We start from the raw sequence: 17678 nt of genomic DNA on the forward strand, positions 1-17678 counted from the left end.
GACCCTAGCTTAAATTGAAATAAGTAGTACCCCCCCAAAAAAAGTTTTCAAAGATTAATTTGATTCATTAAAAAAAAAAAGACTTTGGGACGCCTGGGTGGCTCAGTTGGTTAAGCAGCTGCCTTCGGCTCAGGTCATGATCTCAGCGTCCTGGGATCGAGTCCCACATCGGGCTCCTTGCTCGGCAGGGAGCCTGCTTCTCCCTCTGCCTCTGCCTCTGCCTGCCATTCTGTCTGCCTGTGCTTGCTCTCTCCGCCCCCCTCTCTGATAAATAAATAAAGTCTTTAAAAAAAAAAAAAGACTTTAAAATTATTTTCAACTTTGAGAAATAGAGTATCAGAACCTCCTGGGGAGCTTTTTCAAAACGCTGGTGTACTGCATTCTTTCAGCCCTCCAAAGTTGCTACATCCTTGAGAGAGAGGGGACACATTGGTTCGAGAATCTTCTCAAATGATTCTGAATCATAAATGTATCTTATCCATTAGGAACATTGTTTTTTAACAGAACAACCATAAAAAGTAATAAAAACCCAAATTATTTTGTTAATAACAGAGAACAAATAAGTTGAAATAAGATACAATATATATATATCAACAGTCATCAGAATGCATATATCTTTATAACACACAATGATGCTACCCACCAATTTCAATATTGAAATGGCATTTTGTAAAGTTTTTTTAAGGGTGATAGTTTAAATATTGATACTAAAATTATCATGCTTTTTATACTGAAGTGTTGATTAGTATTTTTTTAATTCAACATACTCAGTCATGTTGCTTCAAAATAAACTGTCCTAGCCAAAGCCTGTACTTTGCTCACATGGCATTGTTTCCAACATTTGTTTGGGATTTTTTCAGGTGCAGAGATTTAGTTTATGCTTCCTTTAGTAGTTTTGCTAGCTTGAAGTTAGCTGATGGTGGGTTCTTGGGTAGAGGGGACTCTAAAGTGATTTTTCTTTGCAGATTCATCAGTGAGTTTTACTTTTGCGTGTTGTGTAAAAACAAAAATTCTTTAAGTGAATAAAGTATGAGCATTTGGAATGCTTTTGTCTTCAAAATGCTAAGTAGAACAGTAAATGGAAGAACTTGTTGTGATTTTTTTTATTATAAATGTCATATTCTTAGCATACATCTCTATTATGAGCGCTAATTCCCAGGAACTTGGTTGTTTGTGTTTCATTCCGTCCTCTTATTTTCACAGAACTTCATAGCCACAGAAGTACTCAAGTTGTTTAGTCTTAAAAAGGAGCCAAACCACAAAACAGATTGGCAGAAAATGATGAAATTTGGAAGAAAGAAAAGAGATCGAGTGGATCATATCCTGGTCAGTGCATATAACTGAAATATTTTTATTTTTATTATCTCTTCTAAAATCGAGATGTATTTAGAGTCTAAAAAGAAAGGGAAGGGGGCACCTGGGTAGCTCAGTAGGTTAAGCATCCAGCTCTTGGTTTTTCTGCTCAGGTCATGGCCTCGCAATTGTGGGATCGAGCCCAATGTCAGGCTCTGTGCTCAGTGTGAAGTCGCTTCAGATTCTTTCTCCCTCTCTTTCTCATTCACCTTCTCTCTCAATAAAAAGATACCAGTGTAGATTCTGAGTCCAGATTACCTGAGTTTAAATCCCTTTTCTGCCACCTACCTGGTGCGTAATCTTGGACAAATTGTCTAACCTCTTTATGTCTCATTTCCCTGTCTGCAGTCTACCAGTACAATTATTAAAGAGGATTAAATGGATGTATAGAAGAGTTCCCTGTATATAACTCAGTAAATATTAGTTGTTACCATTTTGTCATCATTATTATCCAGAACGTTAGCTGGATGGTATTTATTCCATTTTGAGATATATTTTTTTAGCATTAGAAAAATGTTTATCAAGGTGTTTTGGCTTGGTGGGTTAAGCACCTGACTCTTGATCTCAACTCAGGTCTTAATCTCAGGGTTGTAAATTCAAGCCCTGCATTAGGCTCCATGCTCAGCCTTTAAAAAAGAAAAGAAAAGAAAACTGTGTGTCAAACAAAATAGAAAGAAAAAGGAAAGGAAGAAAAGTCTTTCTTCCATAAAAGAACATTAACTAATTGCAAACTTTAGGAAACTCGTTACTTCATTCAGGTTTTATCTCCGAACATTTTCATTCTGGACTTTCTATCTTGTTTATATTTATATTCATGTAATGAAAACGGGTGTAATACTTAAATTAACCCGTTTTCCCCAAGTATATGCCTTCCCATTGCTTCATTTGCTCAGTAACAGCTACACTAGGTAAACATTTATTTAGTGTTTTATAGCTTACCATTCCTTTTCAGGCTTTTTTCATGCATGAAAAGAGTGACGAACTATAAAACATAGTAATTATATGAGGACTCCTGTTATTCTGTTTTATAAATGAGGAAGTTTAGACTCAAAGATACTAAATGACGTGTCCAGCAAATGAGAGCCAAGATTTTAACCAACTAGTTCTTTGTAGATCCTTGCGTCTCAAGAATAGGAACTTGTTCTCCTATTTCAACAGTGGCTTAAAGTTTGAACTGTGGTTAATTTCCATAATTTTACTTCCAGCACTTCTTTAGTAATTAAGAAAGCATATCAGGGGCACCTGGGTGGCTCAGTTGGTTAAGTGTCTGCCTTTGGCTCATGTTATGAGCTCAGGATCCTAGAGTTAGCCCCGCTTGGGGCTCCCTGCTTAGTGGGGAGTCAGCTTGCCCCTCTCCGTCTGCCCCTCCCCCTGCTACTGCTCTGTCTGTCATTCAAATAAATAAATAGATAAATAAATTCCTTTAAAAAAAAAGATTTTATTTACTTGAGAAAGAACACAAGTGGTGGATGGGGGAGGGGCACAAGGAGAGGGAGAGGCAGACTCCCTGCTGGGCACAGACCCAGACCTGGGGCTTGATCCCAGGACATGACCTGAGCCAAAGGCAGACACCAACTGAACCACCCAGGTGCCCCTCAAATAAATAAAATCTTTAAAAAAAAGACGAAAAAACTATGTGAAGAAACGTTCATTTAGGGCGCAGTTGTTAAGCGTCTGCCTTCGGCTCAGGTCACGATCCCAGGGTCCTGGGATTGAACCCTACATTAGTCTCCCTGCTCAGCAGGAAGCCTGCTTCTCCCTCTCCCATTCCCCTTGCTTGTGTTTCCTCTCTCACTATGTCTCTCTCTCTGTCAAATTAATAAATAAAATCTTAAAAAAAAAAAGAAAGAAAGAAAGAAAGAGAGGGGTGCTTGGGTGGCTCGGTTGTTAAGCTTCTGCCTTCAGCTGAGGTCATGATCCCAGGACCCTGGGATCGAGCCTTGCATCAGGTACTCTGCTCGGCAGGAAGCCTGCTTCCCCCTCTCCCACTCCCCCTGCTTGTGTTCCCTCTCTTGTTGGCCTCTCTCTGTCAAATAAATAAATAAAATCTTAAAAAAAAAAAGAAAAGAAAAGAAAGACACATTCATTTTCCTTCTATCAGTTAAACTGATCACATCCTCTATAAATCATCTCAGTGTACACATTGGAGTGGAGAACTGTGCTGAAGGACTGATGTGACAGTAGTAAGCAAGACAGGAGTAGAGCCTACCTTCATGGCTTTTTGCTGCCAGAAACTAGCCATTGATACATAATTTACACACGTGTGTAATTCTAAATTAAAAGATAAAAATAGAGGAATGGGAGCTGTTGTAAAAGCATAAACCAGAGGAAACTGATCTAATGAGGATGGTCAAGGCAGGCTTCCCTGAGGACATTTGATCTGAGATCTTCAAGTTAAATAAGCATCACCTGAATTCTAAGGTAGAAGAACAGTTCAGGGGGAGCAAACCACATTTGCCAAGCCCTGAAATGAGGAGGAGCATGATTTGAGCTGAAATGTTAGTGGTTGGAGGTGACAGGAGATAAAACTGGAGAGGTAGAGTCTGTATTCTCCAGTGCTTTGTAAGCCATGTTATGGATTTTGGATCTTATTGTAAAAACAAGGAGTTTAAGAAAGAAAAATTACAAGATCAGATTTCCAGTTTTAAAAATGCTGGGAGAGTGGGGCGCCTGGGTTAAGTATTTGACTCTTGATTGCAGCTCAGGTCATGATCTGACCATGAACTCTTGACCAGAGTTGTGGGATCGAGCCCCGTGTCAGGCTCACTGCTCGGTAGGGAAATGGCTTGATTCTCTCTTTCCCTCTCCTGCCCCTCCCCCCAAATAAAAATAAATAAATCTTAAAAATAAATCTTAAAAATGTATCTATGTCTACTATCTATATCTCTACCTCCCCAAGGAGATGCTTCAAAAGAACTAAGTGTGTGGTGGAAAACAGACCTGCTAGATATATATTATATAGAATATATATAGAATATAGAATATTCTATATATATAATTATGTATGTATATAACTATATAATATATAAGCTAGATGTAGCTTATATGGTGAAGGTCGCTGTTTTTTAAAGCAGACCTTCTTAGCTAAGTTTCTTTTGAGTATGTGTCAAAGTAAATGAGGAAACTAGCATCATGTGCCAGTTGAAAATGACATGGAGAATGAGGCCCTACTGCACATGGCCTCTAGCTAGTTACAGACAGCTTGCCTTCACACAGTTATAGAAATGTCTTCTTAATAGTGAAAGGATTAAATACACTGAAGCGGGAGGCAGCAATATGGAGGTGTCTTCTAACTTGAATTATTAATCCGAAGTGACAAGTAATGTATCTCACAAGTGAACAGTAAGTAAATTGGTTTGTGGCTCTGTGTTAGATGTACCAAACACTATACTGTCTTTGGACAGCAGAGGCTTCCAATGGTGCCAGATAGGGTCACTTAAAAAGTAACATCTGTCTCTCTAGCAGTTCTCAGAAAATTCTCAAATAAAAAAAAATTACTTTTTATTGTATAAGATTATTATAGCTTGGGTGAGGGTGACATCTGTATATAACAATTCAAGAGATTTCAGAGTTGGGATTAGGAACACATATATTAAGTGAATATCTCCTTTGCTGGTCATAAAATACTTTTCACCTTCCTACAGAGAGACCCGGGCCTATGTAACTTGTTTCAAGAGTTTTTCCCCCACTCTTCTTAATATGCAGTTAAATGGTACTGCTAGCTCCTTGAGTTAATTATTAATACTAAATAAACTTCCCTCCCACAGTTAGACTCAGCCAGCCTCGCATTTGGAGATCTTGATGTTTTTGCACTTCAGAGAGATTGAGATTCAAAACAGCAGTTCTTTTAAAAGATTTACTTATTTTAGAGAGAGAGAGAGAGAGCACACATCGCACATGCCAGCATGGGAGGAGGGCCAGAAGCAGAGGGAGAGAGAAACTTAAGCAGACTCCGTGTGGAGTGCTGAGCCTGTGCAGGGCTGGATCTCAGGATCGGACCTGAGCAGAAACCATGAGCCAGCTGCTTAACCACCTGTGCCACCAAGGCACCCCTCAAAACAATATTTTATAACATGTGAACCAAAAATTCTTCCCTTAGTACAAAAGAAGAATCATGTTTATTATAAAATAATCAAGATCATTTTAGAAAATTTAGAAAATACTGATAAAAGAAAATCATGATAATCTCACCATCTAGATAACTTTTAATATTGTGATGTATGGTCTTATTTAGACAAAGAATTTTTTTAAACAAATGAGATCATCTCTTTATTGTGATCTGATTCTTTTTTCTTAATAAAATGAACATTTTTTTTATCTTGTCACTAAGTGGTCCTCTATTTTATATCACTTTTAATAACTTTATACCAGTTTATTTTCCTAGAAATACAGTAATCCATTGAATGGATGTACCATTATTTAACCAGTCAATAATTTTTTTTGCTCTTTTAAACAGTTTTGTAATAAACACCTTGCAGCATGAGATCTTTGTACTTATTCCCAGTGATTTCCTTAAGACAAACTCCTAGAAATAGAATTGCTGATTAAAAGTATATGCAGAATATTAAGGCTTTTGTATGTGTGGTCAAATTCTTCTCCAAAAGGGTTGTACCGATTATACATACTCACTAGCACGGTAAGTGGAGGTTCTCGCCTTTGCCAGTACTGTTTACCGATTTTCAAATCTTTACCAAAAGAATGAGCTCATTCTGCTCTAATTGTGTCATTAACATGGTTAATTTTTTACCTGTTTATTGGCTATTCTAAATCTCTTGCATGTTTAGTATATGTGCTGTCGAAACAGGCACTCTTTTGCGTGTTTAATCATGAAATATTTCAAAATTCAAAAACAGGACAGAAACCGGTTTCTGCATCCCCTCTTTAATTTAGTCCAGTTTCTGTCTTCCGAAAGTACATACTTGGAATTAGTTCATCAATCTCACTTACTTAATGTAAGGTCTTTGTCTGCAAATGCTTTATTTCCGCTCTTACGCTTGGATTACAGTTTACATAAATATTGAATTCTAGGATGATAGTTCTTTTACTTCAGCAATTTGAAGGTACTTTTTTATTGTAATCTGACATCTGTTGTTGGTCTTGAGAAATCTGCCGACAGTCCTTTACGGGGAATCTGTCATTTCTTCTTGGTTTCTGTTGGAAGATTCTTGTGTGTTCATTTTACAGTTTCTCTGGATATGTCTAGATGTGGATTTCTTTTTTTTTCCTGCTTTGGACTCACTGTGCTTATTAAATCTGTGGATTCATATCTTTACTGAATTCTGGAAAATTCTTAGCTATTGTCTCTTAGAATGTTTCCTCTCCCCAAGTCTCCAGTTCCTTGTGGCACTTTTCTGGACATACCTTTGCCCTGTTCTCTCTTTCATCACTCTTAATTCCTCCACTAAGTAGATGTAACAATTGCTGCTTTTTAAAATTCCTGTTTGTCCCAGTACTTAAGATTTTCCTCTTTTCTCAAGATTTCTTTATGCATTACCAATATTTTTTGTTCTATTTTATCCAGTATTTCTGTGTTTATATAAGAGGTTTTTTGCATTATCTTACTCTACTGTTTGCTGCCGGTGCTGGTGGTGGTGGTTTGTTTCAATGTACTATGGGAGTTTTTCAAATTTTATTTCTAAGTAATATTTGGACATAATTTAAAAGAGCAGGAGAAGACAGAGGTTAATATTTTGGTCAGCCCAATACTATAGGTAAAATGAAGCCATCTTTTCTTTTAAAATTGATGGGTTTTATTGTTCTTCTATATGGCTTAGCAGTTAAGAGCAAGATCTGTGGAATCAGACCTTTTGTAAGGTTCCAAACTTGTCTCTACCACTTATTAACAATGTGACTTAGGTAAGTCTTCATCTCCTCGGTCTCAGTCTCCCCATCTGTAGCGTGGCAGCCTCAGAGAGTTGTTGCAACGACCAAATGAGGTACTCTGTGTCCTAAGTGGCATAGAGGAAGCTCTTAAAAGTACTAGGTATTACTAATATAATCATTTGTATTGATATACAACCATTTTCTTACTTGATCCCCACCCTCCCTGCCTGCAAACAGCCAGAGTCTAAATTATGTCAGTTACAACTTGGGTCAGAAATTTGACTTGGTGCTAACTATGAAGATAATGGGTTTAAGTTGTGAAAAGTCCATCTTTTTATTAAAAATGTACATGCCCTGTAAAAATCTGCCACCTGTGCCTGGTCTAGCATTCTTAATAAAAGCACTTTGATTCAGAACAAGGAGACACTGTCACTTCCACCTAAAGAACCAAACAATATTAGTAGATTTAAATCCCAGAATGTTGTGGCTCCATCTTTCTATATTAGGTCATATAATATGTCAGCCATATTGTCAAGTTTTTTTGGTACAATTTTCTAACCAATTCCAGTATTTTCTTTCATCTCGCTGGTTCATCAACATGCAGTCCTGTGTGATAAAAGAAAAGATTATTAGCACAGAATTAAATCATGTAAAAACAGTTTAATTGGAAAAGGCACTCTGATGTGTGTAAGCATAAATACTGTGCTTCACAGCAGTTAAGAAAGAACTAGAGGAAACTCTTCACATATTTGCCTGTTAAAGCATTATTGAAAAGGATTCCAGCAGCCCCTGCGGCCAGTTCAGATTAATCCAGTTGATTATTTCTTAAACATCTGCTGTGTGCCAAGTGTGATACTCTGGGCACTGGGAATACATGAGTGAAACAAAGCAGACAAAATGCAAGGAGCTTTCATTGTACTGAGGAAGACAGATACATAAAATAAGTTAAATATATAGAGGCAATAAGGGAATATTGGGGGTGGCAGTTGTTTATAGGATGGCTGGGGGAGGTCTTGCTGAGAAGATGACACTTGTTTAAAGGAAGGAGGGAAACAAAGTGAGCCAAGCACTCATCTAGGGGAAGAACATTCTGGGAACCATAAATAGGGCCGTGATCACTGGGGAAAAGTCACTGGGTATGGAGCAGATGAGGGGTCAGAAATAGTAGGAGATGATGTTTCAGAGGTATTGGGGTGTGTGTGTGTGTGTGTGTGTGCGCGCACAGAGGGCCAAATCATGTAGGGTCTAAGAGGCCCTTGTAAAGACTATAGGTTTTACCCTGAATAAGACTGGCAGACATTTAATGATTGAGCAGAAGAGTGACGTGATGTGACGTACATTTAACAGGATCTCTGTGGCTGCTGTGTTGAGAATAGACTGAAGGAATGGTAGCAGAGATGGGGCAAGGAGACCAGTGGGATATTGTAATAATCCAGGCAAGTGATAAGTGGCCAGAACCAGTTTGGTGGCATTGAGGTGGTGAGAAGTGGTCAGATTCTCGACATATTTTCAAAATAGAACAACGGAACTGCTGATAAATTGAAGGTGGCATGTAAGAGACAGGTAGTAAGACGGGCGCCTGGGTGGCTCAGTGGGTTAAGCCTCTGCCTTCAGGTCGGGTCATGGTCTTAGGGTCCTGGGATCGAGTCCAGAATCAGGCTCTTTGCTCAGCCGGGAGCCTGCTTTCCCCGCCACCCCTGCCTGCCTCTCTGCCTACTTGTGATCTCTGTCAAATAAATAAAATCTTTGAAAAAAAGAAAGAAAGGTAGTAAGAACAACTCCGTTGGTTTGGTGGGGGCAACTGGAAGGATAGAATTGCCATTTGCTGATTTGAGAAAGACTCAGAGGAACAGGTTGGAAAGGAAAATCAAGAGTTGTGTTTTGAACATACTTAAGTTGAGGTGTCTAAGAAACACCCAAGTGGAGACACCAAGTAGGCAGTTGGATGTGTGAGTCTGGAGCTCAGGCCAGAGACCTGGGCTGGAGATAGGAATTTGGGGATGATGGACATGAAGGGGCAGTCAAAGCCACGTGGCCGAGAGAGTGCAGACTACTAGAGAAGAGGTCCAGCAGCTGATTCCTGTCACACTCCAGTGTTTCAGGCATTCAGAAGATGAGGCGGAACCAACAAAGGAGATGAGAAAGGAGCAGCCAGTGAGGTAGAAGAAAGCCAGGAGAGTGTGGGGTCTTGGAAGCCAGGTGAAAGCGTTTCCAGGAGGAAGGAGGAATTAACTGCATGGCTATAGCTAATTGGTCAGGTAAAATAAGAACTGAGGATTTACCGTGGCATTTAGCAATACGTAGGTCTTGACTGATCTTAACATTAATGTGAGTTATCTGGGATGTGTGAGGTCAACGCTGGGTTTCAGTAGCTTTCAAGAGGGAATGAGAGATTAGTGAGAGCAAAAGTGGATATTTCAAAGGCGTTTTTTTTGGTAAAGTGAAAGATGGAGGGGGTCATGGTGACAAGGTAGGGGTCTTGTAGCTTGAAAGAAATATGCTGATAGGAAAAATTCGCTAGAGATAATGGGATGATGCAGAGGAGCGTGGAGGGGCTGCGGGAGCGGCGTTCCTGTGGCGGCGCGGGCCGTGTCTGCACCGTGGGCGGGTGCCCTCCGACGGAACCTTAGCACTTGTGACGCGGGAGACTTCTGTGTTCAGCGTTTCATGATACACAGTTGCTTCCTCCTGATGAACATGCAGAATAATTTAGGGACTCTTGATCCCAGCTCAGGTCTTGATCTCAGGGTGGTGAGTTCAGGCCCTACACTGGGCTCCACATGGGGCACGGAGCCTACTTAAAAACAGAGAGAGAGAGAAAGAAAATGTGTAATTGAGCTGTCCTTGCTCAGACTGGGAAGGTCCCTAATCAGTCTAACTATCCATGTATCTGTGGCATTATTTGAGGTGAGTAAAATATAAAGAATGTTTTTTGGACAGAAAGGCCTCCATTAGCCAAAAAAAGAAATCTTTCCTTCAGCTCCAGTTCCCACTCACTGTCCCGTTACCACTTCACAAGGACATCGATGAGTTTGTAACTTAGTTGAGCTAAGAATATGTCAGACTATTCTTAGCCATGCATCCTCGAAGTGTGTATGTGTGGAATGAATGACAAGAAGTTAGACCAACTTTTGTATATCCTTTATACACAGTAGCCTTGGAAAATCTCTCTCCTGTAGGTAGAATTGCATTTAAAGGACAAATCCTGGAGTGAAAGCATCCAGCTAATGACGGACTCTCCTGTACAGCCTAAGATCTGATAAGGTGCGAGGTAGATAGCTCTTGAGTTTCTGCTTACTGTTGGAAAGTTCTTTCTCATAGTAAGCCTAAAAAGGTTTTCATATAACTAATTGGAACTTATTTCCACAGCTCTGGGGTTTTATAATAATTTTAATTCTTTCTGTATGCCTTTGAGGCAGCTCCCATGTTCTTCTATCTAAGTCTTTCCTTCCCTGTTAAATGTTGGTATTCTGTGCTCTTGTCTGATAGTATTTTTAAGTTCCTTCAACATTTTCAACTTAACTTTTTTCAGTGTCCGCCTTTAGATACCATGCTCAGAATTAACCATGTGATACTGCATCTGTTGATTTATTAGTGCAGTCATATAGCCTCCTCTCTTTTTCCGTTAATGCAGCTTATAACCACATTTGTTTTTTGACTATATGAGTCTCACGAGACTCAGAAAAACTTGGGAAAACCTCAAAACCAGAGGGCTTTGTAGTGATTGGGGGGCCCAAGTACAGGACCGTCTTCTTCCATCATCTTGCTAAAGTTGGCCCTTTGTTTCAAGCTACCAGTACATTTTTTAAATTTTTTTAATTTTTTTATAAACATATAATGTATTATTAGCCCCAGGGGTACAGCTCTGTGAATCGCCAGGTTTACACACTTCACAGCACTCACCATAGCACATACCCTCCCAATGTCCAAAATACCAATACCTTTTTGAGTGCGTTCTTCCAACATAGTTCTCTCTCTCAACCTTGATTACTTTTAAAATTCATCCAAGTCATGGCCAAAAATGATGAACTGGATACAGCCAAAGACAGCTTTTTAGCACTCATTAAAAAAATCCATGTGCCAGATATTTAACCCATTCTGTTTGCACTGTCCTTGTCACTGGGAAACAGAGAGTACAGTTTTGCTGAATAATGAAATACCAGCAAGATGGCTTGGGAGCACAGAGGAAAAAGCTCCTGAGTCTTTCAGTCAGAAACTTCCTTGCAGGTTGGTGGTAATTTTGTCCTTTAATCAAAAAAGCACAAATCCATTTCACTGACCTATTTCTGCTTCGCCGTCCTGTCTGCAAGGATATGGTGGAAGACCCTGCCCTATGCTTGCTGAACTCTGGCCACATTTCTTTCCTACCCGCCTCATACCCTGTCAAAATAAAAGAAAATGAAGTTAGACTTTTTAATGTAATGTAATTACATTAGACTAAAATTACATTAGTCTAAAATTAGACTTTTTAATGCAATGTATTTATATACTATATATTAACTTACCATACATGTATGATACATGGGTAAGAGCAAGGGAAATGTGTAATAAGACAGAAGAGGCTCCAGGACCCAGAACGGAAGAAAATGGAGGCACATCTGCAGGCCGTGAGAACCCCTTGATTGCTACATTTGCAGTTCGAAGTTGGGCTTTGTGCTTTTGGATGGCCAAAGCAAAACGGAAAGCATGATGTTGGTCCTCACCAGCTGAGAGAAAAGCGGTTCTTGCTCTGAGGAGGAGCAAAGCTTTTGCTAAACCTCACACGGCACAGTGAGGCCCATCGTCTGCACGCGGAGACCGCGGATCTTGTCCCAAGCCTGTATGCTCCTGTGAGACCACCACCGATTTCGTCAGGACTGTGCTTCCTGAATCTTGTCAGTGGGGAGGAATTTGCTCAAAGAAAAGGTTTAATGTTAAAGGCAGAGAAAACCTCTAAAAAGGAAAGCCGGGCAACTTTGGACAAAATTCATGGGGATAGTAAAGCTTTGGGGGACAACCCTGTTAGCTTTCCCAGAACACGGTTCTCCCTCAAAACTGAGAAGTGTGAGAAGTGTGGCATTCGGCTGTTGCTTACAGCATCCTTCAGGAGAGCATCACCAGTTCCTTGGTAGGTTAATAACATTCCTTACACAGCCATACGGAATGATTCTTTGATCAAATAAATATAGAAACTCTGAATTAAACAAGTTTCTTTACTGGTGGACTTCTATTTAATAAGCTGATGTACAAGGTGAACCTCCCAGGTCGGGTTTTCTGAAACGTTATTTGGCCACGGAGCCCTTTTTGGTGGCATATCTGTTCATGGATCATAAGTTAGAGAACAAAGGAAATGGCTATTTGGCAAATCCTTCAAACACCCCCCCCCCTCCCCGAGAGAGCATGAGGCAGCCACCGTGTCATGTATTTGTCATCCCTGGCCAGGGGCACCTGTCGAACAAGGCTGTTCTTCCTTCTCCTGCTCTCAGACCCCAGGGCCATGGGCTCTCTCTCTCTCCTCCAAGAGTTTTCTCATTTACTCCTAACAGGAAGCAGAGTACTGTTCCCGTCTTTGCTTCCTCTACCTTTTTCAAGATGAGACTATGATCAGGGCAAGCCCGGCATTTGTGGTCACGTGGCTTTTTCGCCAAGTTAGACTTCTGGTTAGAGACCCTCTGTTGCTGCAGTTTGACTTCACTGAACTCCTCACTAGATTGGGGTTTACAGTCCACTTTCTGCTCCTGGCCTCTGTGCCACACACAGTCTCATTGGTTCTGTACATCTCTTACATGTTTTTACAAGTAGTCTTTAGAAATTATAAACAAGCAAAAAATCTTGGACAAATAAAATCATAAACAAACAATAATGTATTTTTAAAATACTCTGAGTATTTAAACTTCATTCATTTATTTATAATACTCTAGAATCACATTCAATGTTTTCTTTGGATATATGCATTTTATATTTGTAAATCCATATATCTAATAATTTACATGCTTCTCTCCCCCTTAAATCTTTACACATGTTCGCCTATATTGTCATAGACAACAATATACTTGTAAACCTTAATATCTATAAAATGCTGGAATATTGCCAGATTCCATTTTGACAGGTTTGAAGCCACTTTTATTCGTGAGTTGAGTCTTTTCAAACTTCTTGCAATTTTAAAAGGGGTAGTGATAATCATATAAACTACCTTTTTCTCTGATTGCCTTGGGCTGTATTCTCATGGGAATGGGATGGAAATATGATTAATATGAATATACAATGATAATATCAATACAGTCAGTTTCCTAGCTCTTATGTGACAGTCATTTCCTAACCTTCCTGTTCTCTAAATCCTAGGTCCAGGAGCTCCATGAGGAGGAGGCACAGTGGGTGAACTATGACGAGGATGAGTTGTGTGTGAAGATGCAGCTAGCCGACGGGATCTTTGAGACCTTGATCAGAGATACTATTGATGTTCTGAATCAGATCACTGAGAAACAGGGGAGAATGCTACTTGTGTGACATCTTGCAAATAAACCGAACACTGAGTGCTAACATGAGTCCTGGGCCTTTCTGCCTCCTGATACACACCCCATCTCCATCATAGCAAGAGTGCTTCTGGACTTGTTACCTTTCCTTAAAGACTGCTGGTTCGGAGTTCATGGGACAGTGCGGTGTATCTGGTAGGACAGCCTTTGCCTTTAGAGACTGTCTGCTGGATTAGTTGGTGATTTTCGGTGGGCAGGGCTGCACTCCTGACGTTGACACACAGTATAATCCTCCACCTCTTGTTACCACCCCTACTGGGTCTCAGATGCGGGCTGAAAACACCAGACTTACCTCTTAGCTGAGATGAGGCTAACACTTCGTTGAGTCTGAAGTCGGGCAGGAGAGGTATATAGAATTCTGCGTCCTACCATTTTTTGAAAAGTAACCCTGGTCTACACCATGAAAGTCATAAATGGACATTATAGTCTCCAAACAGTATTAAACCCCTCACCACTTCCAAATAGGCAAGTCTAAGAACGTGTGCCTATTTCACATTCTGGAATTCATTTCAGTTCTTTTTGAAGACCATTTTCTTCCATTATTGCAGTTGAGAAGCACCAAGTGGACTGTCGAGTTAACAGAAATCAATGGTAGCCTTGCTTTCTGAGCACCATCTAAAGAATTTAAACCTTTGCGTTATTTTTAGTTTTCTCTGTTTGGGCATGAGAACGAAGAATGCCCCCCACTGAAGACTGGACCCAAAGGACAGATTCAGGGCTGGTTCTTCTACCCCTTCTTCTCTCCCTGCACTTTTCTTACTCCTTCTGAACCTCTACCAGCTGCTCCTAGAGTCACAGATCTCAGGACCATCTCAGGCATCCAGGCATGGCAGAAGTGGAAATCATTCATTTTGGCCTTCAAACTTTCAACTCCCATCTCTCCCCAAGAAGTCAGAGACGCTGTTACTTGAATGATTTAGGAAATGAGTGTGTGCACCAAAGACAAAAAGATATTGTCTATTGTTTGTGTGCTTGTTCTACGCAATGGAACATTTTAAAATTTATTCTGAGATCAATTATTAAGTTGAAAATGTGTGTCCCTATTCAGAAGTGAAAGATTCTTCTTGTAATAGTAAAACTTCCGTCTTGAAGCTTCTGTGGTTCTTAGTCTTTTGCACAGGAAATCTACGGTTTTAACAAACCCATACACATATCGAAGAAGGCAGTTTAATTCCGTGAAAAGAAGATGAGCTTTTCCAAGATCACCTGCTGTAGCAGGAATGGAATAAGCTATTTCAAGACACTGTAAAACTCAGTTCTGCCTCTCTTGCATAACATTGCTTCTCACAACTATTACCTATACCTGAAAACAAATACAGAGACTCCAGCTGCTGCGTTAGAGCATATGTGATGCTCTCTGGGACCTCAGTACCCTGCCTTCTTGACTGGTTTCTCTTAATCAGTCCTGTCCTTCTTCAAGTAATCTAGAAGAATGTGGAAAATCTTAGGCGTGAATGTAAATGCCTTAATATTGAAGGTCCTGATTAGAAGCATGAGATAATAAGACATCCATCCACTGGATTCATTTTTGCAAATATCCTGGAATGTTATAGCTTCAAAATATGTTAGAAAAACCCCAAAGATGGTATAATCTTTAAGTGTGCACGTTTGTTCATTTCTGCAACTTTCCTCCCAACCTGCCTTTGCGTCTCAGATGTTTCACTATGCACACTGCCATTCCTCCTTGGTTTCATCTTGTCATTATGAGAAACTTACCGAAATAATCATTGGAATATTTGCATTTTGCACAATGACTGGTATGATAGCTCTTGACGAATAAGGAAAGCACTGAAATGTGGTGATTGGGTCTCGGGAAATGCACAGATTGATGCATTGCCAGCATTTCTTCTGGGCTTTTGCTGTTGAGCTCTAGTCTTGTAGCCATAATGAGCAGATCGACTAAGAGAAGCTAGGGTTTCTTGGGGTTATTAACCAGTAGTGTGGAGATGTTGTTTTCACGTTGGCCAGGGAAAAGCAAAGGCCTTTCTTTTTAGTTCGTGTTATTTGGAAGACAGAAAAACATCTTGTCTACACCCTCTGGCTGTTTGTAGGATTACATTGTCCTTATGATACTGAAACTTTACAGCTGCTATAAATTTTTTATAAGTGAATATGAAAATAATATAATAGGAATATAGGTTGTTTTTCTACATTCTCATTATTTGGACCTAAATCAATTTTTAATAAGAAGATTAATCTTTACTCTTTATGACATTATGATTCCAGAAAAGGAAAAAAAAAAGATTTAATTAAGTGTGTGGAGTCGGGTCTCCAGATTTGGGGTTCCGTAGTGAGGATATGGCTGGGACCACATATTGGCCCCTGCCGCATGCTCGCACCGTCTCCTGTCTTCAGAAGCCCGGGCTTTGGCCGAGAGGCAGCAGTCAGTCCGTCTTACTCCTTGTTAGAAACGGTCGTCCATAGGTTGGTAGCAGCAAACAGAGGAATCTATAATTAGCAGATTTCTTATTATTTTAGCTATTGGATAGAATTGAAAAGATGTTTAGTGTTAGCACTAGGACTGGTGACGGTGGATCCCCAGCCACTCGTTCCATACTGGGATCTTTTTAATCAAGCTCTGCCTCTTAACCAAGAATCTAAATGCTCCCTCTTTCTAATCTTTGCTCCTTCTCCCCACGCTCCCATCCTCTTTCACTCTCTTCATAATTCCTCTAAGAAGAAGATCTTTGCATCAGCAGTAATATCTTTTAGAATAGCACTATCAGAATTTAGTAGTAAACCAACATAGAGGCTTCAGATTTCGTTCTGAGTCCAAAATAATTTGTGCTACCCAGGGTGCTGACCTCTGGGTTAAACAAGTACAGGGTATAGACTCCCTCTTCAGGTCTAAACAGGAATTTTTATTCTAGGGAAAAGTGGGAAGAGCTCAAAAGTAGTTAATAAGGAAGGTAATTGGTTTTTCTTTTACCCAAAAGAAAAGAAAATTCCTTCTGTGACTACTGGTCTCTGAGAAATTATCTTTCAAAAGAGATTTCATGCTCATAAGAGTGTTGTGGCCTATTGATAAAAACAATTTTGTTCACTTTCTTGTCTTGAAAAAAGTGGCCTTAGCTTTTTGCAATACTTGAATAAAGTGTGTCCTCGCACAGCATTAGAGACTCATAACTTTTCTGCAAGAAGTTCAAACTTAACATCTTCTTTTACTACCTTAAGAATACTAGTGAAGAAAACATTAATTCAAAGAACAAATGATAGAAACTACAATGATGTTTAATGCAAATTGTAGGAATTTACATGTTTACAAATCATCTTGAACTGGTTGTGCAGCAATTCAATAAAATATCTTTGTATTATAAAAATGTGAAGAAAACAATGTAAACTGATGTAAAGGAGGTACTGTCATTTTAATTAACCTATCTGTGTTTAATAGCTTTTCCTTCCGGACTTTGCAAAGCCTTCTCGGTAAACACATTGCAAAGCGTTCTCTGGGAGGCCTGGCCTCCGTGTGTGTACTGTACTGTGCAGACATGAAAAACAAACCCGTTTACTGTGTATGTGTAAATAGCCGCTCATCAGGCCGTTTTCAGCCAATAGTCCCATCCGGTGCAGCTTTGCACAGAAGACTTGGGGTGTGGTTTGTAAGTATGATCTGTAAAATAACTGGGATGAGTTCCCGTGTATACCTGTGTAAATAGATTTGTTAACTGAAATGTACTTTAAGAAAAGATAAAAATCTGTAAATAAACTGATTTATAAATTAAGTTTGTGTCGCATCTCCGTTTTTTCACCTTCCGAGTCGAGATCAGAAACCAGTCCCCGTGAAGTTGCGTGTGGGCTCGCAGAGGATGTGCGCTCGGGCCGCGGGGTCGGGGGAGCTGAGGGGAGAGGCCGTCCCCTCCGCTCGTAAAGGCCGTCGCCCCAGACACCCAAACAGCCTGGACGTTCGTCACTCGTGTGTGCGATCCAGGAGCACACCTTCACGTTCTGAGCACTGTGCCGAGTTCTGGGGAGGAAGTGGAGGCACAGCCA

The 17678-nt window shown here is 40.0% G+C and overlaps 1 protein-coding gene across 5 annotated transcripts in view; it reads left to right on the plus strand.

The window, feature by feature from the left end:
- CEP350 (centrosomal protein 350) overlaps positions 1-17410 on the plus strand; it is a 155040-nt gene extending 137630 nt beyond the window's left edge. For all 5 annotated transcript variants that reach the window (XM_032318667.1, XM_032318670.1, XM_032318669.1 and 2 more), the window contains 2 exons: positions 1204-1326; positions 13498-17410. In XM_032318667.1, coding sequence (XP_032174558.1) covers positions 1204-1326; positions 13498-13662 — 288 coding nt within the window. In that variant the 3' untranslated portion in view covers positions 13663-17410. The remainder of the gene's footprint in view (positions 1-1203; positions 1327-13497) is intronic.
- The last annotated feature ends 268 nt before the right edge of the window (positions 17411-17678 follow it).

Source organism: Mustela erminea, chromosome 17, assembly GCF_009829155.1.
Source record: "Mustela erminea isolate mMusErm1 chromosome 17, mMusErm1.Pri, whole genome shotgun sequence".
NCBI lineage: Eukaryota > Metazoa > Chordata > Mammalia > Carnivora > Mustelidae > Mustela > Mustela erminea.